This window comes from Myxine glutinosa, unplaced genomic scaffold (genome assembly GCF_964187855.1).
Source record: "Myxine glutinosa unplaced genomic scaffold, kmMyxGlut1.1 SCAFFOLD_3597, whole genome shotgun sequence".
In the NCBI taxonomy this organism is placed as follows: domain Eukaryota; kingdom Metazoa; phylum Chordata; class Myxini; order Myxiniformes; family Myxinidae; genus Myxine; species Myxine glutinosa.
Window position 1 is genome coordinate 1 of NW_027619689.1, and position 24,943 is coordinate 24,943.

The window sequence follows — 24,943 nt, forward strand, 5'->3', positions numbered from 1 at the left end:
TCGCTGCTCTCTGATTGGTTGAATCGTTTTTTGGACATAGCTCGGTAAGTAATTGTCCGATTAATATGAAACCTTGAAAAGGCACATCCTCGGGTCCCCAGCAATATACCTGGCAAGTTAAAAGTATATCGGACCCGTGGTTGTCGAGAAACAGCGGTCACAGACAAACAGAAGTACAGACGTACAGACGTACAGACGTACAGACGTACAGAAGTAGTGTAATAATGTTGCTTCTGGGACACCTCCGTTTAACATGGGAAATCCCTATCTAATGTCATTTACCCCCTTGTCTTTTTCAAAAATCATAAACACCTCTATTTCTCCCACCCTCATCTTTATGAACCTTTTGTCTGTAGTACCTATCCTTAATGTTGTTCATTAGACCACTCAAACACTACAAATATTTGTTTTCTCTTATAGACCTATCATCCTTCTTCTACATATCATCTGGCAGATTAATCTTTGACCCATTCACTTCCATATTGACCCTAAAGACCTCTATTTCTCTCACCCTGTTCTTTACGAACCTTCTAACCTTTTGACATGTTATCCTTATTCATTAGACCACTTAAACACCTGTGATCCTTCTGACCTTATGGACCTTTTAACCTTTTACTCTTAATATCATCTGGTGAATATAACCCACTCAAACATCGACCCTACAAATATTTGTTTATGTGTGGGAAATAATTTAATTCTCCTACAACTCTCCTCACCGTCTAATACATTAACAAAAAATATGTTTGAGTTTGGTTCTTTATTAAGATATTTTAACTGAGCTAAGATAAAATGGTAAACCTCCCTCAATGTTCTTATTTGAGCGCCTCCAGTGCCACATACCATTTTTAAATTAAAGTATATATTTTCCTGACAACCATCAAAGTTTTCCGTCCACTCAAAAATATTTCCATCTTTTTTACCCAATTCACCGGTATTTAAATTAATTCTCTTATTTGTTTTGTGAACTTTTTTACCAGTTGCCTTTTCAATTATACCTATTTGATATTTTTCACATTCATTATGTTTTCCATTTATATACCAAGGTTGATTACACCTCCACTCTTTAGTCTGGTTGATACTTGGTTCTATCATTTATATAATAGTAAAAAAGGCGGCGGTAGCCCGTTAAAATCCCCAACCCCCCCCCCCCCCTTTTTAACTTATCACTTATATATATCTTATCACTTATATATATCTTATCACTTATGTATATCTTATCACTTATATATATCTTATCACTTATATATATATCTTATCACTTATATACTTATATAACCATAAGGGAGACTATCAATTCCATTTTCTAAAATAAACCTCTTATCATCAAAAGCCCCCAATGCTTTCTTATTTATCTCTTCTGAATATAATTGATGTTTATAACTTCTTATTCCATTAATCTTTCTAAACTCTTCTTTCTTTGTTGTTAAACAGTTATAATAATCCTTAAAGTTTATTGTTTCTTTAATAACATTTTTCTTTACACCTTTTAACTTCTTATCAGTCTTTTCAACGTTATTCACAATGTATTTATAAGCATAAGCCTTTGACCTCAATCCCACAAATTCACTCATAACATTTCCTCCTAATTCATCCTTGAACTTTCCAATCACCTTTTTATTTTTAGAAGAGAACAACTCACTCTCTGGACTGTAATTACTCGTGTCATAGATATTAATGTCTCTTTTCATGTCTGAATAAACATCGTTGGTATTAATTTTCAAAATAAAACTATCTGTATCCATATAAAGTAGATTAACATCATTTTGATATTTCTTCCTCAAGTTATTATAAAAGTAATCATACATTAATGACTTTGATAAATCAAGAATTGTTGTTCCAATATAAATAGGTTTGTTCATTTCAATACTCTCTTTAATCAAATGGATCGCACAAAAGTTCTCAGTAAAGACCTCAGCTCGAGTAAAACTCGGTCTATTAATTAATTTTGATGCTTGTTCCCAAGATGTTGATAGTCTGATATTTTGTCTTTTCCTCACATTCTCCATAGTCTTACCAAAGACCGCATTATTCATCAATTTATAAAAGTCTTTCTCAAAATCTGTTTTTGACTCTGTTCTTCTTTGTGTATTAAAATCAATGTACCCCTTTAACCAATGACTTTGATTGAACTTTAGAACCCTATGGATCTTCTCTACTCTTAGACCTTTTGATAAATATTGTCGCAAATTTCTTTGGTGTAGAACATAATTTTTCTTGTTATATAATGTAGTAAGTAATTTTTCTGTTGATTCACCTATATCAAACGATCGTTGATAATCACTCAACCATTCTTTCTTTGGACTTTCTTTCTCACAAGCAAATGGGAGATCTTTGTGTAGGTTATGGAGTTCCTCTGGATATTTTAAATCAATTTCAAAATAATAACCAACTTTTTCTTCATCCAATTCTTTTTGTGTAGAGATACATACATCTTGTAAAACGTTTTTGTAGTCTTTTTCCTTTACCCATCTAAGTTTTCCATAAGGAAGAGCCTGAGACATTGCCCAGCCATACAGGTTGTTCGCGTCATAGTACATCAAGTAAGAACTCTCTTTCGTTGGATCATAATTTGGAAGATATTTGTTATTTGCTTTTGCGTATCTACTCGAGCAGACTTGTGAAATTCCACCTCTTTTTGCCTTTTCAATCATCAAAAGCATATCAACATCGATTATCAAATCCAAATCTTGTTTTGTCATTTTCAACATCGCACTCCAGGCCAATCCAGGTGCTGTGTAGTAGTGAGCAGGATCCAATCCATATCCAGTGCGACAAACAGATCTAAAGGCTTCAAATACATCGGCCAATAAAAGCACATCAGTTTTGAGATACAAATCGTGATACTCGCCAAGATTCTTGATGTTATATTTTTCCCAAACATTTTGTGCGTGTACATAATCTTTATCAGATATATGACTATTATTTAATTTGTTATAGAAATTTTCTTTTGAAGGAAGTTGTGTTTCATTGAATCTCTCAAATGAGTCCATATAGTCATAGGGGTAAATTCCCTTTTGTGTTAGAAAATCTTTATCTAAAAAATACTCTGAAAGACATGGAAACTCTTTTAGATTTTGAACCAAGTTAACCAATGGACTTGCCATGAATTTAAATGTATCAAGAAATCTGATATGAGTAATAGGAGATGTGTGAATTGTTTTTGTGAATGAAATGTATTTCTGATCCGTGTTTGGAATTGCTGAGATACTTCCAGAAGTCTTTGAGAGTTCCTTGATAAATAGATGTGTATCATAATGAGCGTTGTTATGAAGAAAGACAGGAATGAAAGAGGGGAGTTGATAATTAATATTACAACTTTGATGAGCCGGACCTCTATATTTACCAGTGAGATGACAATGGTCTCTAACCTTTAGACCTTTACCAATTTTCTCCTCACAAATATGACAGACATTGTTTTTTATAAATTCCCTTTTTTCTTTACTTGTTAAGGACATTGGTTTATTGGTTTCTCTCATTATCTTGGTTAATCGAACACAGTCTTTTTCTAGTCGTTTCACAAACTCCTCTGGGGTATTTGAGCCTCTATACATCTCTAACTTGTTATATTTATCACCAACGGATGATTTGATATAATAACAAAAACCACAAGGAGTATGTTTTTGATATTTATTTGTGTATGATTCTTTTGGATCTTGAGAAGCAGTATCAATTTTTTCTAAAATACTTTCAAAATCAGCATATATAACAAATGGATGTTTGATCTTTTTATTTTCATCTTTGAATGTGATCTTTGAGCCTTCTTTAGGCATATTGATTACCGTTGATTTATGTTCGCCACAATAATTTGAATGTTTATCTAATCTTTCTTGTGAATTGAAGAAGTTAAGACAACGCAAACAAATATATATTTTATTTGTTCTCTTACAGACTTGTGGTTTTATTAATTTAGCAATATCTTTGATGTATGTATAATGTGAATTTTCGTCTGAATTAAAATATAGAAGATTAATATGAGTTTGTTTACAATTGTCAGAAAGCTTTAAAACCTGAATGTTGTTTGTTTCTGTTAGACCATAAACATTAACTGATAAATTATTCATCTTTTCAAATTTAGGAATATCATTTAAAGTCATCGGAAACTTTAGATCTTTCGTATTTAATGTATTCTCATATTTTTTATAATGAGATACTCTTTCATCATGAAAATGTGGAGGATGTAAGTGTGCTAAAATAGACCAGAGAAAACATTTATTGTCTTTATTTTTGATATTGATAACTGCTTTTCTATTTTTGATAACACTGGGTAAATCAATGTAAGAAGAAGCTTTTAGAGGATCTGATTTAAGAATATGAATGTCTATGTAAATAATTTTTCCTATATTGAATCCACTTCCTACGATTGAATTATCCACATCTTGCTCTTGTTTAATAAGTTCATCATAGACTCCTGATGTTTTAAAATCTTGATATGAAGATATAAAGTGTGGCTCAGTTCTCATGTATGGTGCATCTATAACTCCTTCATCCTTTGTCATTTCTAATTTTACTCCCATATAAAATTTAAGTGGTTTCATTTCCTTTAGTGTTTTTTCAATCAACGTTTGAACAGCAGGTTTAACTATTTCTACAGCATCAACTATAGACTCTGGTTCAGGAGGTTTGAAGTTAAAGACTCTTATTTTAATATGTCCTTTGAATGCTCCATCAGAGTTTTTAGTTGTGATAAAATTTGATAAATGTAGATTTGTTTTAAGATGTATTTTGAAGCCTTTCTTGAGGATATTTTTATTACATGTAGAACAGTGTTTTGTTTCAGGTGGAAGAGGGGAAAGTTTGTTTAAAATGTTGTATGTATGTTTTGCGGTGAGAATATGTTGTTTATAATATTTTACTTCCTTCTCGCAAGTATCACAATAAACCATATTTATAGCGTGAGAAAACGTGGTGTTTTATATATATCACTGTGCTTAAAATAAAACACTTTTGAGCTTTACAGCTCCGTTTTATATATATCGCTGTGCTTAAACTAAAACACTTTTTCACTCAGAATCATCTAAGTCATAACTATCACATGAATACTCAGAATCATACTCAGAGTCATCAATAAAGCTACTCTCATAACTATCATTTGAGCACAAACTATTAGTATCATAACTATCATCTGTGTTCAATGAAATACTATCATCACTATCGTCCGAGTTCAATGAAATACTATCATCACTATCGTCCGAGTTCAATGAAATAGTAAAATCTTCACTGCTGTATTGACTCATATTTAATTAGCAAGAAAAATATTCCCATCAATATCTATATACTTTCTTTCATTAACAGATTCAATCTCTACAATTTTTATATCAAAAGTTATCTTTAAATAATCTCTAACTATCATAGAACGAAATGACATTTCGCCAGAAATATTAACATCATTCATTTTACTTAGATCTACACCCTTTGGATTATTAAAGAAAATACAAATGTCTCCTCTAGAATTATTAATGGTCTTATCATTCTTTTTCAAAGTATCGTGGTCAATCACTTTTTCAAGCTTTGAATAAATTGCCAGGAGTAGAGGAGAAACTTTTGTTAGATTTACTTTAATGGATGTCTTTCCAGGTATAGTTAGAGCTCTTCCTTTAAATGAAATAGAGGGGCTCATGTTATTTTCCATAACTGGTTTTACCCAAAAATTTCCATATTTATCTTTGTTCAATTTAACATCTTTGACATATTTTTCTATATCTTCCACCGAAGTAGAGATTGATTGAAATTTGTCTTTTGTGCTTTGAAACATTGTATTTATTAATGAATAAACTTGCGTTTAGTTTAAGCAAAAATTTACCACATAAATATGATAAGTTCTGAAGGATATTTAGAATTTCCAGACTCTCCATATGATAAATTAGAGAATTGTCCGGCTTGTGATAGAATAGGGCTTAATAATGAGGGTTCATATAAACAATGTATTTTCTGTGATTTAATTTTAATTAATGATAATAAAAAATATAAAAATATATATAACTCTTTTAAATTAGAACCAAAAATGAATTACTTTACAAGATTAATAAGAGAGATGAATGTTAAGTATTGTGATGATAATACACCATTTCTTTCAAGGGAAGAGACTATTTGTATTGAGGAAATGTATAAGGGTTTAATGATATTTATTATTCAAAATAATTTTAATGGAAATGTTAATACAAGATACTATATAAATAAAATAATGAATTATTTTGAAATTAAACCCGAACTCAGGATAAAATATAGAGTTTCTAAAATAGCTCAAAAAAAGTTAGATGACTTGTTTTCCAAATATATAAATGAATGATTTTTTACCCGTTTGGGAAAATAAGATAAAATTTAATAACCATAAAAACATTCCAAATTCATTGAGATGTCTAATAGTTGGTTCAAGCGGATGTGGAAAAACCTGTTTACTTTTAAAGATGCTCCTTGGTCCTAATTTTTTAGATTATGATAATTTAATAATTTTTACAAAGTCTAGTTTTCAACCCGAGTATCAACTACTCTCACAGGGTTTTAATGCAGGTCTTAAAAAGGAAGACATTATCGGTTTATTTAAACTTCAAAACAAACTAAATGATTATAATATTGAAGATATAATACAATTATTTTGTGATACACAGAAATCAAAATCGAAACCAAAACCCATAACTTGTATTCTCAGTGATAATACGGATGATATACCTTCACCTCAAGATTTAGATAAATCAAAAAAGAACCTCGTCATCTTTGATGATTGTGTTAATGAGAGAAACCAAACAGTAATGGACAGCTACTATACAAGAGGGAGACATTCTTCTTGTAATTGTATTTATCTTAGTCAGTCATATTTTCAACTCCCTCGACGCTCAATAAGAAACAATGCCAATACTTTTATTTTATTTAAGTTAAATTCAATAGATGTAAATAATTTTTGGAGAGATAATTGCTCTACGTTATGTAGTAAAAAAGAATTTGAAAATTATATGAAACACACGATTGGAAAATATAAATATATTGTTGTGAAACAAGATGAGATATTAAAGGATGTATTTTTATTTTAAACATAATTACATATATAAATGACAACAATTATTATTAACCTTGTGGGTAAATCTGCTTCTGGAAAGAACTTTCATAAATCTAAACTCTTGAATAGTAAAAATGAAAAGATTGTAAGTTTTTTTAAAAAACACCCTATGATTCGTTTTGTGAGTACTACAACCAGAGCAAAGCGACCAGGAGAAGTAGAAGGGAAAGATTATTACTACATTTCAATGGAGGAACATATGCGATTGAGGAACGAAGGTCAAATATTTGAGGAGGTCTCTCTTGGTTCTACAAAATATTCACATTGTAAGAGTGAGTTAAATAAAGTAAAATCTAATGGTCTTGGGATTTTAGAAACTAATCCTGAAGGAATGAGACAAATTATTAAACAATTGTGTGGTGATGGAGTTAAGATTTTATCATTCGGTTTTGATATCGATGAGGAGATTCAACGCAAACGTATGAAAAGCAGAGATACAAGTATTAGTGAAGAAGAAATAACAACTCGTATTAATACCAATAAAGAATTTGATGAAATATTTAAAGAAAAAGATTTATTTCAACACATTTACTATAATGATGAAGAAAAGGAAAATTTTCCCATTGACCTTTACAATTCATTAAATGATATTTTTCAATAAATAAATACAGAAAATGAATACCGAAGAAAGAGAAAGAAAGTTTAAGGAACATCAACAATTAGTTTCAAAAGTTGTTAAACAACAGGAAGAGATAAAGAAGAAACGGAGACAGAAACTAACTGGTGAAGAAGCCTTTGAAAGAAAACAAGAGAAATTCTTTAAACCACTTTTGAAAACTCAACAATCACCTACAGTTCCCACGGTAGAATTTACTCCGAAAAAACTTCAAATGCTCAAAGATTTTAGTCAGATAACAAAACAAGAACTTGGTGAATTAGAATATGATGACGAGGGATTATTTCGGAAACTTGAGCAGGTAAATCAACCCCCTAATTATGTTGTGGAAGCTCTTCAAAACAATGAATATTCGGCGGGTTCAAAAACCAGAGCAGGTCTCATTCCAACAGAAGAACCAGCAGTGTTTCATCTTGTGGAAGAAAAGGTATTGATATTTAATGATGAATTGATGTTCTTGAGTTCTACTCAACCAAATGTTAAATTAACTCCAAGATTAATGTTTCTTCTAACAAACCCCGGATTCAGCGGTTCAAAATATTTTGAGGAACCACTTGATATGGAAAGAGAGGAAGATAGGGTATATATTGAGTTGTTAAATGCACTTGATTATGGAGTTTCTGTTGCTGGTAAAAGTAAGAAGAATGAGAAGGAGAAACATATTATTGATGCTTTAAGTAAGCTTGGTTCGGGTGTTAGTTTTCTTCCAAATGACCCATCACAATTAGTTAATAGGCTATTATTGTTGTTAGGTAGTAAGAAGGCTGGAAACAACAATTGTTTTAATGAATCCTCAGCCATTTTAGATCAGTTGATGAATATGAAAATAATTAATAAATGTCAATACAAAGATATTTTATTAGATATTAAATAAGATGAGAAGCACAATTCTTAGTTTTAATTTCACAACGAGCGATTACACAGCTTCATTCCCTTACCCACTACAACTTGACCCCCTTACCTCATATGAGGCATCTTTATTGTCAATGGAAACTTACAATACCCTTTTTAATATCACAGAGAAAAACAACAAGTTTAGTTATAATCCAGGCACTGCCTACAAAACTATAACTGTTTCACCTGGAGCTTACGAGATTTCTCAAATATCTTCAGAAGTCTCTCGCCTTATGAAAGAAAAAGGTGATGAACCAAAAAATATTGTAATAGATATTCAAAAACACACTTCAAAATCAACTATTAAACTTAAAAATAATTATAAAGTTGATTTCACGATTGAAAATTCGTTTAGAGAGCTATTGGGTTTCTCTTCAAAAAAGATTGAAAATAACGGGACGTTTTACAGTGATAATGTTATCCAAATATCCTCCGGTATAAATTCAGTATTAATTCATTGTGATTTGATTGATGGTGCTTATAACGATGGAATAAGAACAAATACAATATTTTCATTCAGTGCATACTCAACCCCGATTGGTTATAAATTTAATATGGAACCAAAAAATCTTGTCTATTTACCTGTGTCAGGAAAAACCATATACAGAGTAAATTTTAGGATAACCGACCAAGATAATCGTATGATATCCTTTAATGATGAAATTATATCCATCAGAATTCACCTACGTGAAGTTTTTCAATAAATAAATAATGGTTATTGTAAGAAAACACGAGTTGGGAAAATATAAAATAATTACAGGGGAGGGCATGTTCCTTTCACCAGACTATACAAGGTATGTGGGTAAAGGATACTATAAACCTAAGAGACAACGGGGTGTGGGTCATCAATTTCGAAATAAAGGAGATGGGATAATTGATACTCTAATGGGTATTGGTTCAACCATTCTTAAACATAAAGACCTAATTGGTTCAACTGCTTCTCTCATGGGAAATGTAGCAGGTGTTGTAAAGAGTATAAAAGATGCTCAAAAGGAGTCCCATAAATTACAAGCAATCAAAGAAATTAAAAAAGGTAAAACTCAACTATCTTCACAAGAACGACAAAAAATCATTAAAATACTTGGGTCAGGGTTTCAACAATTTTAATACTATATAAATACAAGTATGGAAGCGATTGATAGTATCTATGATTTGGATGATACGATTATCATTTCAAACTCTACTAAAAAGGAAGACTATTTTAAGGTAAATGCTATTACAGGAACCGACTGGAATTCAAACGGAACAAAAAGTTTTGAAATAAATAATCAACAAACTTACTTGAATATAGCTGATAGTTTCTTGCTGTGTAAATTTAAATTCACTAAGGCTGCGAATAATACTAATGCTACACTCGTAAATGATTTCTTCTGGAAAATGTTTGACAGTGTTCGCCTGTATATTGGAACACAAGAGGTTGAAGCGGTTGATTATGTCTCTGCTACATCTGAAATGATGAAATTTACACTATATTCGTTTGGTGATAGAATGGGTAAGGGAGCTGTTGAAGGCTTTATTCCTGATATGTCAACGGGAACAAACACAGACCCTGGTTATAGTCAAAGGAAGTCAATGTATAATGATGACGCAAAAGCTGAGAATAGTTTTACCGTAGCAGTACCTCTTAAAGGTATATTTGGATTTTGTGATTATGATAAAGTTTTGTATGGTCTTAAAATTAGATTTCAACTACAAAGGAATGATAATGTAAATAGATTGCTTTTTGGGGCTGAAAATGCTTTTGGCGACAATAATAAATTTGTTATTAATGATTTGTGTTGGTATATCAATGAATATACTCCTAATCTTAAAACGGAGGAGATGTTAAATAGAAGACTTAACTCAAAGAAACCGCTAAATGTATCATACCTTAAAAGAAGATGTCAACACGTTAAACTGGAACACACTACCTACACTTGGAATTTGGGTGTTCTTGAAGGAAAGCCACGATACCTATGGCTCATTTTTAAAAAACCAGATGGAGAGGAGGGTACTAATAAGAATAATGCGCTGAGTGATAATGCTAAGGTGAAACAACTTCGGGTTTCTCTTGATGGCACATTTTATCCGCGAGATAGATTGGAAATTGATTGGGAAAAAAATGATTATGCGGAAGCCTACAAGTCCTACCAAAAAGTGTGTGAAAGTAATGGTAATAATGATCCTATTTTGGATATGGTTGCATTTAAAGGTTTATATACAATCTACGCAATTGACCTGAGTTCTCAAAAGGAAACTATAAAGTCTAATCGAGTGGATACTTCTCTATACATTGAAAGAGGGGAGAGTGAAGAGGTTAATGCATATTGTTTGCTTTTGGAGGAAACAGAATTACAGATTAATACAGATAATGGTGTTATGATTAATATCACATAGGTTTTTTCTCATAAATAAATGGTTGGGGTATATGTTAATCAAATCAATCTTAATAAATTAACATCTTGTATTCAAAATCAAAAGCCTTGTATTATTAATGTTAATACAATTCAAAGAAAAGGAGCTGTAAGAATTGATGTTTTACTCACACACACACAAGTAAAAACACTAAATGATGTTGGATCACTTAAAATTAAAATGACGAAACCTATGTTAAAGAAATATTCAATAGATGAGTCAAGAGGAGGATTTCTCCCGTTTCTAATTCCTTTATTTGCTGGTTTAAGTGCGGCGGGAGCATTGACTGGTGGTATTTCAGCAGCGGTAAAAACTGCTAACGAAAGGAAGGCACAACTAAAAGCTCAAAAAGAATTGGAAAGACATAACAAGGAGTTGGAGAAACAAATTAGTGGAAGTGGTGTAATTGTAGATTTTGCTCAAAAACTTGAAAGTCTACCTGATAAAGCTAGATTGTTGGTTGGAGATATGCTTTCCTCTATCGCTCAAGCGGGTGTTAAACTAACTAAACGGGGTAATGGATTGTATCTTTCTCATAAATAAATGGATAAATGGTTTAAACAATTTGGAAAGAATACAACGTCAAATATAGAACTAGCTAAGTATTGTAAAACACTAAAAATTGATAATGTGGTTATTTGTATGAGAGATGAATTAATACATATAAATAAGAATACAAAGAATATTATTATGAATTTAGACACACAGAATGGTTCTCATTGGGTTTGTATTCATAATAGTCAGGATAAATATTATTTTGATAGTTATGGTATGCCACCACCTGTTGAAGTAATACAATTCTTACAGAATGGTGTTTATCAAACATTCCAAGTTCAAGAAATTAATTCTAAATGTTGTGGCCAATTATGTTTATATGTATTATTTCAACTCAACAATAATGAAAATTTTTATGATATCATTTTTTATCTAATATAAATGACCTATGTTGGAAAAGATGGTTCTATCTTTGGAAAATCCTCTCAGGATATTGATTTATCAAATTATTATACAAAGGCACAGGCTGAACGACAAAAATATAGTGTAAGTAAAAATATTAATATGAAGAATACTTATAAATTAATCAATTATCCAAACCCTACAGATGCGAATGACTTGATTAGATTCAGTGATTTATCACAATATATATCTTTAAAGAAAACAGCACGTTTTGTGAAACAAGTAAAATTTACAACCACAACACCTGGTTATACTGACCATACACCTTTCCTCATTGAATTTAACTACCTGCTTACAATTAAATTTTATAAAGAAGGACATTTAGTTAATATGCGAATTAATAAATGGGGGTATGATATGCCTGATTTAGGGTATAATTGGTCTTTTTCAATAAACATAGAAGACCTACATGATTTAAATCAGTCTCGTAAAGAAGAATATTATCCACTTGGTGAAGATAAGGATTTATGTGGAAGTACAATTAGTAAACAACAAATACGTGATTTTAAGAAAATAAAAATATATGATAGTATAGCGATGGTTCGCATGACAAAGAAGGAAGGTAATGAGATAAGGATAGAAAGCCGAGGAATACAAACCGATTTGGTAGTGGGAAGATGGGGTGGTATTACCTGTCATAATATTAATCTCACATATATTTCTGATACATAAATGGCAGGAAGAAGACTACAAGAGAATTATAATTTTTGTATTCAAGGATACCTACAAGAAAAGGGTGCTCGGTATTACATACCTTATGATTTGGAGCATATACATGGGAATTTTGTCATAAAAAACTGGCCTTATACTGATATTGTTAAACCCACAAATAGAGACTTGTTTAAAATATTAAATAAAAATGAACTTCTCAAAGTTATGAAATATAAAACTCTTTTAGAAATCGTCAACAAATCTTATTGGTATCCTATTATGAGAAAAATAATTATAGATACAAGAATATCTCAAAATCCAGATGAGTATATGTATAATATTCTTTGGGGTTTAAACTCAAGGGTAGCAAGGGATGAGGAAGGAGTTGAAGAAGAGAAGGAGAAAAGAGAGAAAAGAGAGAAGGAGGAGAGGGAACAAAGAGAGAGGGGGGAGAGGGAGATGGAAATCAGAGCGATTCAAAAAAGAGTGGATGTATTACAGCAAGAAGATAAATCTCAACTCACCGAAGAGGAAAATAAAGAAAGAATGAATGCTGTGAAAATATTGATATCAAAAATTGCTAAGATAAATGAGGAAGGAGTTAAAGAAGAGAAGGAGGAAAGAGAGAAAAAGGAGAAGGAGGAAAGGGAGAAAAAGGAGGAGGAGAGGGAGGAAAGGGAGAAAAGAGAGAAAAAGGAGAAGGAGGAAAGGGAGAAAAAGGAGGAGGAGAGGGAGGAAAGGGAGAAAAGAGAGAAGGAGGAAAGGGAGAAAAGAGAGAAGGAGGAGAGGGAGCAAAGAGAGAGGGAGGAAAAATATAAAAAGATGGAAATCAGTGAGATTAATAAAAGATTGAAGGTATTACAGCAAATAAATCAAACTCAACGCACTGAGGAGGAAAATAAAGAAATGAGAAGTCTAATGAAAATATTATTTTCAAGAATAACGACGTCAATGTCTTCAGTTTCAGGGAGGAGATTTAAATGAGAAAGTGGGGATAAAGAAGAAGAAGAAGGAAAAGATTATGTGGTTGATGATGTCGGTGTAATTGACTTTAGTTAGTTTTATTTGTAAATAAATGGAGGAGAGAGTGAAGGCATTCCTTAGGATTCTTTATGTTTTAAAAATCAAGATTGAAATGTATATGTTGAAAACCAAAAAGGTTTTGATACTCTGTCGGAATTTTTCTGATAAATAAATATGAGTTATTGTCTCAAATGTAAAAAGAAAACTAAATCTAAAAATATCTCTTATGTTAAAGCTAAAAATAATAGAGTTTGTCAAAAAGGAATATGTCAAGTGTGTGGCTCTAAAAAGTGCCAATTCATCTCTCCTAAAAGAGGAGGAGACATACAAAAGTTTCTGTCAGGAAGTAAATTTACAACAACTGGAATTCCAGGGGAATTACACCTTCCAGGGTATTCTTTCTGTGGTCCAGGAACAAACTTGGATAAAAGATTAGATGAGGCTAACAATCCTAAACCTTGGTCTAAACCTACAAATAGGGTTGATGAAGTGTGTATGAAGCATGATATTGCTTATGGGGATACCACTACGTTGACTGAAAAACATAAAGCCGACAGCGAAATGTTGTATAATTTGTCTTTGATACAAAATCCAACGTTGAGAGAGAAAGTTGATAGGTTTATTGTGAGAAATTTGATAAATGCTAAATTGAAACTTGGTCTTGGTTATTCCTCAAAAAACTATTAGGCTCTAATGATGTCATCAAGACTGAGGAGCTTTTGGCTGAAGAATTACACAAACCTATAATCACAAAGTTTAAAAGAAGGAAGGTTTATTCTAAATACACCGACCACATATGGTCCGCTGATTTAATTGAATTGAATAATGACAGGGGATACAGGTATGCTTTAACCGTTATTGATTTGAGGAGTAGATTTGCCTGGGTTGTCCCTTTAAAAAATAAAAGGGGTGATACTTTAATGTTAGCCTTTAAGCGAATATTTGATCGGGATAAAAGGAAACCAAAGAAGTTATGGACTGATGAGGGAACAGAGTTCTATAACAAAATATTCATGAAATTTCTTAAGGGGAAGGGTATTAAATTATACAGCACCTTTAATGAAGGAAAGGCAGTTGTTATTGAGCGTTTTAATCGTACTTTAAAAGAGAAATTATATAAAAAATTCACACAACTCAGTTCTCAAAAATGGGTGTATTTAATTCAGGATATTGTAGATAATTACAATAATACAGTTCATTCATCAACAAAATCAAAACCATCAGAAACATTTAAAAAATTAGAATATGAAAAGGAGATTAATTTGAGAAAGCCCAAGTTCAAAGTTGGTGATATGGTAAGGATATACAAATGGAAAAGCCATTTTGAGAAAGGTTATACACAAAAATGGACTCGTGAATTATTTAAAATCATTGATGTAATGGATACAGTCCCTTGGACTTACAAATTAAATGATTTAAATGGAGAAGAAATCTTGGGTTCATTTTACTCGCAAGAATTACAAAAAACAAAGCTAATAATTCATTAAACAACATTTATATTCACCCCACCCAGATTAGCTAATTTAATTAGTGGTAATAAAAAAAATATTAAATAAACAAAAATCATAAGCCACACCCACACAGACCACGCCCACACAGACCCCACCCACACAGACCCCGCCCACACAGACCCCGCCCACACAGACCACACCCATCATCCCCCACCCCCAGTGCGTCCCCCACCCTTGATCCCCCCTCATCCCACCCCCACCTTCCCCACACACACAAGGGGAGGGGAGGGGTGGGATGAGGGGGGGCCAAGGGAGGGGGACGCACCTTCCTGTCCCTTTTCCTTTATTCTCTTTTTGTAATTAAGAATTAAATAATTGTAAACAAAACAAATATATATAAATATTGAAAACATTAAAATCTTTATATTATTAAAACATTTTTCTTGAGGTATACATTCAACTTCTCCCCAGCATAAGTCATCAATTTCTTCCCAGCACAAGTCAAAGGTTGGTTCAGCAGATGTCTTCAGGTTTTGAATCTCTTTCTATTAAAGACAAGAGGGGAGAGATATTTATTTCATATTTATGTTCCATGTCAAAGCGTCTTGAAAAGCGCTATACAAAATAAATGTATTATTATTATTATTATTAATATAGGGTCGGATGCCCTTCCTGACACCAACCTTGAATCACCTCTTATGATGCGCAGGGATATGGTGTACCTATTATAAACGGTGAACCACATACACACACGTACACACATGCTTACCTCGAAAAAATCCAGCTTAGCGTCAAGATCGTTGAGTTGAAAATGAAGAGTACCACAGGTTGGTAGGAAATAACCACTCCTTGGGAGATCAAAATCATCCCACTCAAAATTTTGGTCTTCGAGGTTAATACTGCAAACAAAATAAGGAGAAATTACTATGCTGAAGTAAGCCCGACAAAACATCACACACACGCACACACTTTCACAGATACATACACTCACATACACACACAAACACACACACATACACACACACACATACACATACACACACATACACACACACTAAGGCAGCGTCATTTAACACCAACGTATTTTATTTAGTGTCATACCTTTTACATGAATCCTCTAAGAACGGTGAAACTGGCAAATGGTTTAAATGCTCATTCGCCTCGTTGTAAATCTCTTTCGGAAAAACTTCATTTTCTGCCAAGACCAGGTCATTTTCAAAACCTGAATTGCTGTAATAAAAAAAATATATCATGTTATATAAATTTAAATTAATCACATACAAAGCTCTCACCAACAGTTCAATTCTGAATGTTCAAACAGTTCAAACTTACCCTTGTGAGTATTCTTCATCACTGGAATAAGACGAGTTGTCGTTCATCTTCATCGATTCGTAATTATGAAAACAGCACGACAACACGACTTTTATAATGTCCAAAATGTATTTTCGGGAACAGAACTCAGCTTTAACATTTCGAGGAAACAGGAAATAAGACCATGAGAAATTCCCAACGCGTCATTTCTTGTAAAGTTAAGCAACATGCCATTTCTTTCTTTAATTAAAAAAAGGTTCGAGGTTTAAGTATGGCATCCTTAATGAATGTGAAAAATATCAAATAAGACTTATTGAAAAGGCAACTGGTAAAAAAGTTCACAAAACAAATAAGAGAATTAATTTAAATACCGGTGAGTTGGGTAAAAAACATGGAAATATTTTTGAGTGGACGGAAAACTTTGATGGTTGTCAGGAAAATATATACTATAATTTTAAAATGGTATGTGGCACTGGAGGTGCTCAAACAAGAACATTGAGGGAGGTTTACCATTTTATCTTAGCTCAGTTAAAATATCTTGAAAAAGAACCAAACTCAAACCTCTTCTTTAATAATATATTAGATGGTGATGGAAGTTGGAGGCGAAATAAATTATTTCCTACACATAAACAAATATTTGTAGGGTCGTTGTTTGAGTGGGTTATATTCACCAGATGATATTAAGAGTAAAAGGTTAAAAGGTTCATAAGGTCAGAAGGATCACAGGTGTTTAAGTGGTCTAATGAATAAGGATAACATGTCAAAAGGTTAGAAGGTTAGTAAAGAACAGGGTGAGAGAAATAGAGGTGTTTAGGGGCAATGAGGGAGGGGAAAAATTAATATGGAAGTGAATGGGTCAATGTTTGAGTGGGTCAAAGATTAATCTGCCAGATGATATGTAGAAGAAGGATGATAGGTCTATAAGAGAAAACAAATATTTGTAGTGTTTGAGTGGTCTAATGAACAACATTAAGGATAGGTACTACAGACAAAAGGTTCATAAAGATGAGGGTGGGAGAAATAGAGGTGTTTATGATTTTTGAAAAAGACAAGGGGGTAAATGACATTAGATAGGGATTTCCCATGTTAAACGGAGGTGTCCCAGAAGCAACATTATTACACTACTTCTGGGTCATTTGGGTCCTCTGGGTCATTTGGGTCCTCTGGGTCATTTGGGTCCTCTGGGTCATTTGGGTCCTCTGGGTCATTTGGGTCCTCTGGGTCATTTGGGTCCTCTGGGTCATTTGGGTCCTCTGGGTCATTTGGGTCCTCTGGGTCATTTGGGTCCTCTGGGTCATTTGGGTCCTCTGGGTCATTTGGGTCCTCTGGGTCATTTGGGTCCTCTGGGTCATTTGGGTCCTCTGGGTCCTCTGGGTCATTTGGGTCCTCTGGGTCATTTGGGTCCTCTGGGTCATTTGGGTCCTCTGGGTCATTTGGGTCCTCTGGGTCATTTGGGTCCTCTGGGTCATTTGGGTCCTCTGGGTCATTTGGGTCCTCTGGGTCATTTGGGTCCTCTGGGTCATTTGGGTCCTCTGGGTCATTTGGGTCCTCTGGGTCATTTGGGTCCTCTGGGTCATTTGGGTCCTCTGGGTCATTTGGGTCCTCTGGGTCATTTGGGTCCTCTGGGTCATTTGGGTCCTCTGGGTCATTTGGGTCCTCTGGGTCATTTTGGTCCTCTGGGTCATTTGGGTCCTCTGGGTCATTTGGGTCCTCTGGGTCATTTGGGTCCTCTGGGTCATTTGGGTCCTCTGGGTCATTTGGGTCCTCTGGGTCATTTGGGTCCTCTGGGTCATTTGGGTCCTATATTCCTATCCTATAACATATATATCTCCTATAACCTATCCTATAAATATAGATTTGATGACGTCATGTTTACACATCTGAGCGACAGAAATGAGCGACAGAAATGAGCGACAGAAATGGGTGACAGAAACTAGCTTCACTTTTGAGCGCCCGAAATTCCCAGGCAAACGCTATAACGCACCAGGTTTACAACCTGTGCGTTAACAAGTGCAAAAGTGGTTTCCTGCACCAACACAAGTGCGAAAAGTGTGTTTTTCAACACTAACACAAGTGCGAAAAGTGGTTTTTCAACACTAACACAAGTGCGAAAAGTGGTTTTTCAACACGATCACAAGTGCAAAAAGTGTTTTTTCCACACTAATACAAGTGCAAAAGTGGTTTCCTGCACCACCACAAGTGCAAAAAGTGGATTTTCAACACTAACACAAGTGCGAAAAGTGGTTTCCTTCACTAACACATGTGAGAAAAGTGGGTTTTCAACACTAACACAAGTGCGAAAAGTGGTTTCCTTCACCAACACCAGTGCGAAAAGTGGTTTTTCAACACTATCACAAGGGCAAAAAGTGTTTTTTCCACACTAATACAAGTGCAAAAGTGGTTTCCTGCACCAACACAAGTGCGAAAAGTGGTTTTTCAACACTAACACAAGTGCGAAAAGTGGTTTTTCAACACTATCACAAGTGCAAAAAGTGTTTTTTCCACACTAATACAAGTGCAAAAGTGGTTTGCTGCACCAACACAAGTGCAAAAAGTGTTTTTTCAACACTAACACAAGTGCGAAAAGTGGATTTTCAACACTAACACAAGTGCGAAAAGTGGTTTTCAACACTATCGCAAGTGCAAAAAGTGGTTTTTCAACACTAACACAAGTGCGAAACGTGGTTTTTCCACACTAATACAAGTGCAAAAGTGGTTTCCTGCACGAACACAAGTGCGAAAAGTGGTTTTTCAACACTAACACAAGTGCGAAAAGTGGTTTTTCAACACTATCACAAGTGCAAAAAGTGTTTTTTCCACATTAATACAAGTGCAAAAGTGGTTTCCTGCACCAACACAAGTGCGAAAAGTGTGGCTTTCAACATGAACACAAGTGCGAAAGTGGTTTTTCAACACTATCACAAGTGCAAAAAGTGTTTTTTCCACACTAATACCAGTGCAAAAGTGGTTTCCTTCACCAACACAAGTGCGAAAAGTGGTTGTTCAACACTAACACAAGTGCGAAAAGTGGTTTTTCAACACTATCACAAGTGCAAAAAGTGTTTTTTCCACACTAATACAAGTGCAAAAGTGGTTTCCTGCACCATCACAAGTGCGAAAAGTGGTTTTTCAACACTAACACAAGTGCGAAAAATGGTTTTTCAACACTATCACAAGTGCAAAAAGTGTTTTTTCCACAATAATACAAGTGCAAAAGTGGTTTCCTGCACCAACACAGGTGCGAAAAGTGGTTTTTCAACACTAACACAAGTGCGAAAAGTGGTTTTTCAACACTAACACAAGTGCGAAAAGTGGTTTTTCAACACTATCACAAGTGCAAAAAGTGTTTTTTCCGCACTAATACAAGTGCAAAAGTGGTTTCCTGCACCAACACAAGTGCGAAAAGTGGTTTTTCAACACTAACACAAGTGCGAAAAGTGGTTTTTCAACGCTATCACAAGTGCAAAAAGTGTTTTTTCCACACTAATACAAGTGCAAAAGTGGTTTCCTGCACCAACACAAGTGCGAACAGTGGTTTTTCAACACTAACACAAGTGCGAAAAGTCGTTTTTCAACACTATCACAAGTGCAAAAAGTGTTTTTTCCACACTAATACAAGTGCAAAAGTGGTTTCCTGCACCAACACAAGTGCGAAAAGTGGTTTTTCAACACTAACACAAGTGCGAAAAGTGGTTTTTCAACACTATCACAAGTGCAAACAGTGTTTTTTCCACACTAATACAAGTGCAAAAGTGGTTTCCTGCACCAACACAAGTGCGAAAAGTGGGTTTTCAACACTAACACATGTGCGAAAAGTGGTTTTTCAACACTATCACAAGTGCAAAAAGTGTTTTTTCCACACTAATACAAGTGCAAAAGTGGTTTCCTGCACCAACACAAGTGCGAAAAGTGGTTTTTCAACACTAACACAAGTGCGAAAAGTGGTTTTTCAACACTATCACAAGTGCAAAAAATTTTTTTTCCACACTAATACCAGTGCAAAAGTGGTTTCCTTCACCAACACAAGTGCGAAAAGTGGTTGTTCAACACTAACACAAGTGCGAAAAGTATTTTTTCCACACTAATACAAGTGCAAAAGTGGTTTCCTGCACTAACACAAGTGCGAAAAGTGGAATTTCAACACTAGCACAAGTGCGAAAAGTGGGTTTTCAACACTAACACAAGTGCGAAAAGTGGTTTCCTTCACTAACACAAGTGCGAAAAGTGGTTTTTCAACACTAACACAAGTGCGAAAAGTGGTTTTTCAACACTAACACAAGTGCGAAAAGTAGTTTTTTCCACACTAATACAAGTGCAAAAGTGGTTTCCTGCACCAACACAAGTGCGAAAAGTGGTTTTTCAACACTAACACAAGTGCAAAAGTGGTTTCCTGCACCAACACAAGTGCGAACAGTGGTTTTTCAACACTAACACAAGTGCGAAAAGTGGTTTTTCAACACTATCACAAGTGCAAAAAGTGTTTTTTCCACACTAATACAAGTGCAAAAGTGGTTTCCTGCACCAACACAAGTGCGAAAAGTGGTTTTTCAACACTAACACAAGTGCGAAAAGTGGTTTTTCAACATTATCACAAGTGCAAAAAGTGTTTTTTCCACACTAATACAAGTGCAAAAGTGGTTTCCTGCACCAACACAAGTGCGAACAGTGGTTTTTCAACACTAACACAAGTGCGAAAAGTGGTTTTTCAACACTATCACAAGTGCAAAAAGTGTTTTTTCCACACTAATACAAGTGCAAAAGTGGTTTCCTGCACCAACACAAGTGCGAAAAGTGGTTTTTCAACACTAACACAAGTGCGAAAAGTGGATTTTCAACACTAACACAAGTGCGAAAAGTGGTTTTCAACACTATCGCAAGTGCAAAAAGTGGTTTTTCAACACTAACACAAGTGCGAAACGTGGTTTTTCCACACTAATACAAGTGCAAAAGTGGTTTCCTGCACGGACACAAGTGCGAAAAGTGGTTTTTCAACACTAACACAAGTGCGAAAAGTGGTTTTTCAACACTATCACAAGTGCAAAAAGTGTTTTTTCCACATTAATACAAGTGCAAAAGTGGTTTCCTGCACCAACACAAGTGCGAAAAGTGTGGCTTTCAACACGAACACAAGTGCGAAAGTGGTTTTTCAACACTATCACAAGTGCAAAAAGTGTTTTTTCCACACTAATACCAGTGCAAAAGTGGTTTCCTTCACCAACACAAGTGCGAAAAGTGGTTGTTCAACACCAACACAAGTGCGAAAAGTGGTTTTTCAACACTATCACAGGTGCAAAAAGTGTTTTTTCCACACTTATACAAGTGCAAAAGTGGTTTCCTGCACCATCACAAGTGCGAAAAGTGGTTTTTCAACACTAACACAGTGCGAAAAGTGGTTTTTCAACACTATCACAAGTGCAAAAAGTGTTTTTCCACACTAATACAAGTGCAAAAGTGGTTTCCTGCACCAACACAAGTGCGAAAAGTGGTTTTTCAACACTAACACAAGTGCGAAAAGTGGTTTTTCAATGCTATCACAAGTGCAAAAAGTGTTTTTTCCACACTAATACAAGTGCAAAAGTGGTTTCCTGCACCAACACAAGTGCGAACAGTGGTTTTTCAACACTAACACAAGTGCGAAAAGTGGTTTTTCAACACTATCACAAGTGCAAAAAGTGTTTTTTCCACACTAATACAAGTGCAAAAGTGGTTTCCTGCACCAACACAAGTGCGAAAAGTGGTTTTTCAACACTAACACAAGTGCGAAAAGTGGTTTTTCAACACTATCACAAGTGCAAACAGTGTTTTTTCCACACTAATACAAGTGCAAAAGTGGTTTCCTGCACCAACACAAGTGCGAAAAGTGGGTTTTCAACACTAACACATGTGCGAAAAGTGGTTTTTCAACACTATCACAAGTGCAAAAAGTGTTTTTTCCACACTAACACAAGTGCAAAAGTGGTTTCCTGCACCAACACAAGTGCGAAAAGTGGTTTTTCAACACTAACACAAGTGCGAAAAGTGGTTTTTCAACACTATCACAAGTGCAAAAAGTGTTTTTTCCACACTAATACAAGTGAAAAAGTGGTTTCCTGCACCAACACAAGTGCGAAAAGTGTGTTTTTCAACACTAACACAAGTGCGAAAAGTGGTTTTTCAACACTAACACAAGTGCGAAAAGTGGTTTTTCAACACGATCACAAGTGCAAAAAGTGTTTTTTCCACACTAATACAAGTGCAAAAGTGGTTTCCTGCACCACCACAAGTGCAAAAAGTGGATTTTCAACACTATCACAAGTGCAAAAAGTGTTTTTTCCACACTAATACCAGTGCAAAAGTGGTTTCCTTCACCAACACAAGTGCGAAAAGTGGTTGTTCAACACTAACACAAGTGCGAAAAGTGGTTTTTCAACACTATCACAAGTGCAAAAAGTGTTTTTTCCACACTAATACAAGTGCAAAAGTGGTTTCCTGCACCATCACAAGTGCGAAAAGTGGTTTTTCAACACTAACACAAGTGCGAAAAATGGTTTTTCAACACTATCACAAGTGCAAAAAGTGTTTTTTCCACAATAATACAAGTGCAAAAGTGGTTTCCTGCACCAACACAGGTGCGAAAAGTGGTTTTTCAACACTAACACAAGTGCGAAAAGTGGTTTTTCAACACTAACACAAGTGCGAAAAGTGGTTTTTCAACACTATCACAAGTGCAAAAAGTGTTTTTTCCACACTAATACAAGTGCAAAAGTGGTTTCCTGCACCAACACAAGTGCGAAAAGTGGTTTTTCAACACTAACACAAGTGCGAAAAGTGGTTTTTCAACGCTATCACAAGTGCAAAAAGTGTTTTTTCCACACTAATACAAGTGCAAAAGTGGTTTCCTGCACCAACACAAGTGCGAACAGTGGTTTTTCAACACTAACACAAGTGCGAAAAGTCGTTTTTCAACACTATCACAAGTGCAAAAAGTGTTTTTTCCACACTAATACAAGTGCAAAAGTGGTTTCCTGCACCAACACAAGTGCGAAAAGTGGTTTTTCAACACTAACACAAGTGCGAAAAGTGGTTTTTCAACACTATCACAAGTGCAAACAGTGTTTTTTCCACACTAATACAAGTGCAAAAGTGGTTTCCTGCACCAACACAAGTGCGAAAAGTGGGTTTTCAACACTAACACATGTGCGAAAAGTGGTTTTTCAACACTATCACAAGTGCAAAAAAATTTTTTTCCACACTAATACCAGTGCAAAAGTGGTTTCCTTCACCAACACAAGTGCGAAAAGTGGTTGTTCAACACTAACACAAGTGCGAAAAGTATTTTTTCCACACTAATACAAGTGCAAAAGTGGTTTCCTGCACCAACACAAGTGCGAAAAGTGGAATTTCAACACTAGCACAAGTGCGAAAAGTGGGTTTTCAACACTAACACAAGTGCGAAAAGTGGTTTCCTTCACTAACACAAGTGCGAAAAGTGGTTTTTCAACACTAACACAAGTGCGAAAAGTGGTTTTTCAACACTAACACAAGTGCGAAAAGTAGTTTTTTCCACACTAATACAAGTGCAAAAGTGGTTTCCTGCACCAACACAAGTGCGAAAAGTGGTTTTTCAACACTAACACAAGTGCAAAAGTGGTTTCCTGCACCAACACAAGTGCGAACAGTGGTTTTTCAACACTAACACAAGTGCGAAAAGTGGTTTTTCAACACTATCACAAGTGCAAAAAGTGTTTTTTCCACACTAATACAAGTGCAAAAGTGGTTTCCTGCACCAACACAAGTGCGAAAAGTGGTTTTTCAACACTAACACAAGTGCGAAAAGTGGTTTTTCAACATTATCACAAGTGCAAAAAGTGTTTTTTCCACACTAATACAAGTGCAAAAGTGGTTTCCTGCACCAACACAAGTGCGAACAGTGGTTTTTCAACACTAACACAAGTGCGAAAAGTGGTTTTTCAACACTATCACAAGTGCAAAAAGTGTTTTTTCCACACTAATACAAGTGCAAAAGTGGTTTCCTGCACCAACACAAGTGCGAAAAGTGGTTTTTCAACACTAACACAAGTGCGAAAAGTGGATTTTCAACACTAACACAAGTGCGAAAAGTGGTTTTCAACACTATCGCAAGTGCAAAAAGTGGTTTTTCAACACTAACACAAGTGCGAAACGTGGTTTTTTCCACACTAATACAAGTGCAAAAGTGGTTTCCTGCACGGACACAAGTGCGAAAAGTGGTTTTTCAACACTAACACAAGTGCGAAAAGTGGTTTTTCAACACTATCACAAGTGCAAAAAGTGTTTTTTCCACATTAATACAAGTGCAAAAGTGGTTTCCTGCACCAACACAAGTGCGAAAAGTGTGGCTTTCAACACGAACACAAGTGCGAAAGTGGTTTTTCAACACTATCACAAGTGCAAAAAGTGTTTTTTCCACACTAATACCAGTGCAAAAGTGGTTTCCTTCACCAACACAAGTGCGAAAAGTGGTTGTTCAACACCAACACAAGTGCGAAAAGTGGTTTTTCAACACTATCACAAGTGCAAAAAGTGTTTTTTCCACACTAATACAAGTGCAAAAGTGGTTTCCTGCACCATCACAAG

General features: G+C 34.6%; 1 protein-coding gene across 1 annotated transcript; it reads right to left on the reverse strand.

Annotated features, from left to right (window-relative positions):
• Window positions 1-15,265: 15,265 nt before the first annotated feature.
• On the reverse strand, window positions 15,266-16,987 carry LOC137410988 (uncharacterized). Its single transcript, XM_078769634.1, has 4 exons — window positions 16,370-16,987; window positions 16,139-16,267; window positions 15,807-15,936; window positions 15,266-15,582 (listed from the first exon to the last, which is right to left on the reverse strand). The coding sequence occupies exons 1-4, from the start codon at window positions 16,420-16,422 to the stop codon at window positions 15,283-15,285; spliced, it is 612 nt and encodes a 203-aa protein (XP_078625760.1). The 5' UTR covers window positions 16,423-16,987; the 3' UTR covers window positions 15,266-15,282.
• Between the last annotated feature and the right edge of the window lie 7,956 nt (window positions 16,988-24,943).

Excerpts from the sequence above, each read along its gene's own strand:
- LOC137410988 (XM_078769634.1), bottom strand. The coding sequence starts at position 16,422 with ATGAAGATGAACGACAACTCGTCTTATTCCAGTGATGAAGAATACTCA. Across the intron at positions 16,268-16,369 it reads GATGAAGAATACTCACAAGG|CAATTCAGGTTTTGAAAATG; the intron begins GTAAGTTTGAAC and ends TTTTTATTACAG. Across the intron at positions 15,937-16,138 it reads TTAGAGGATTCATGTAAAAG|TATTAACCTCGAAGACCAAA; the intron begins GTATGACACTAA and ends TTTTGTTTGCAG.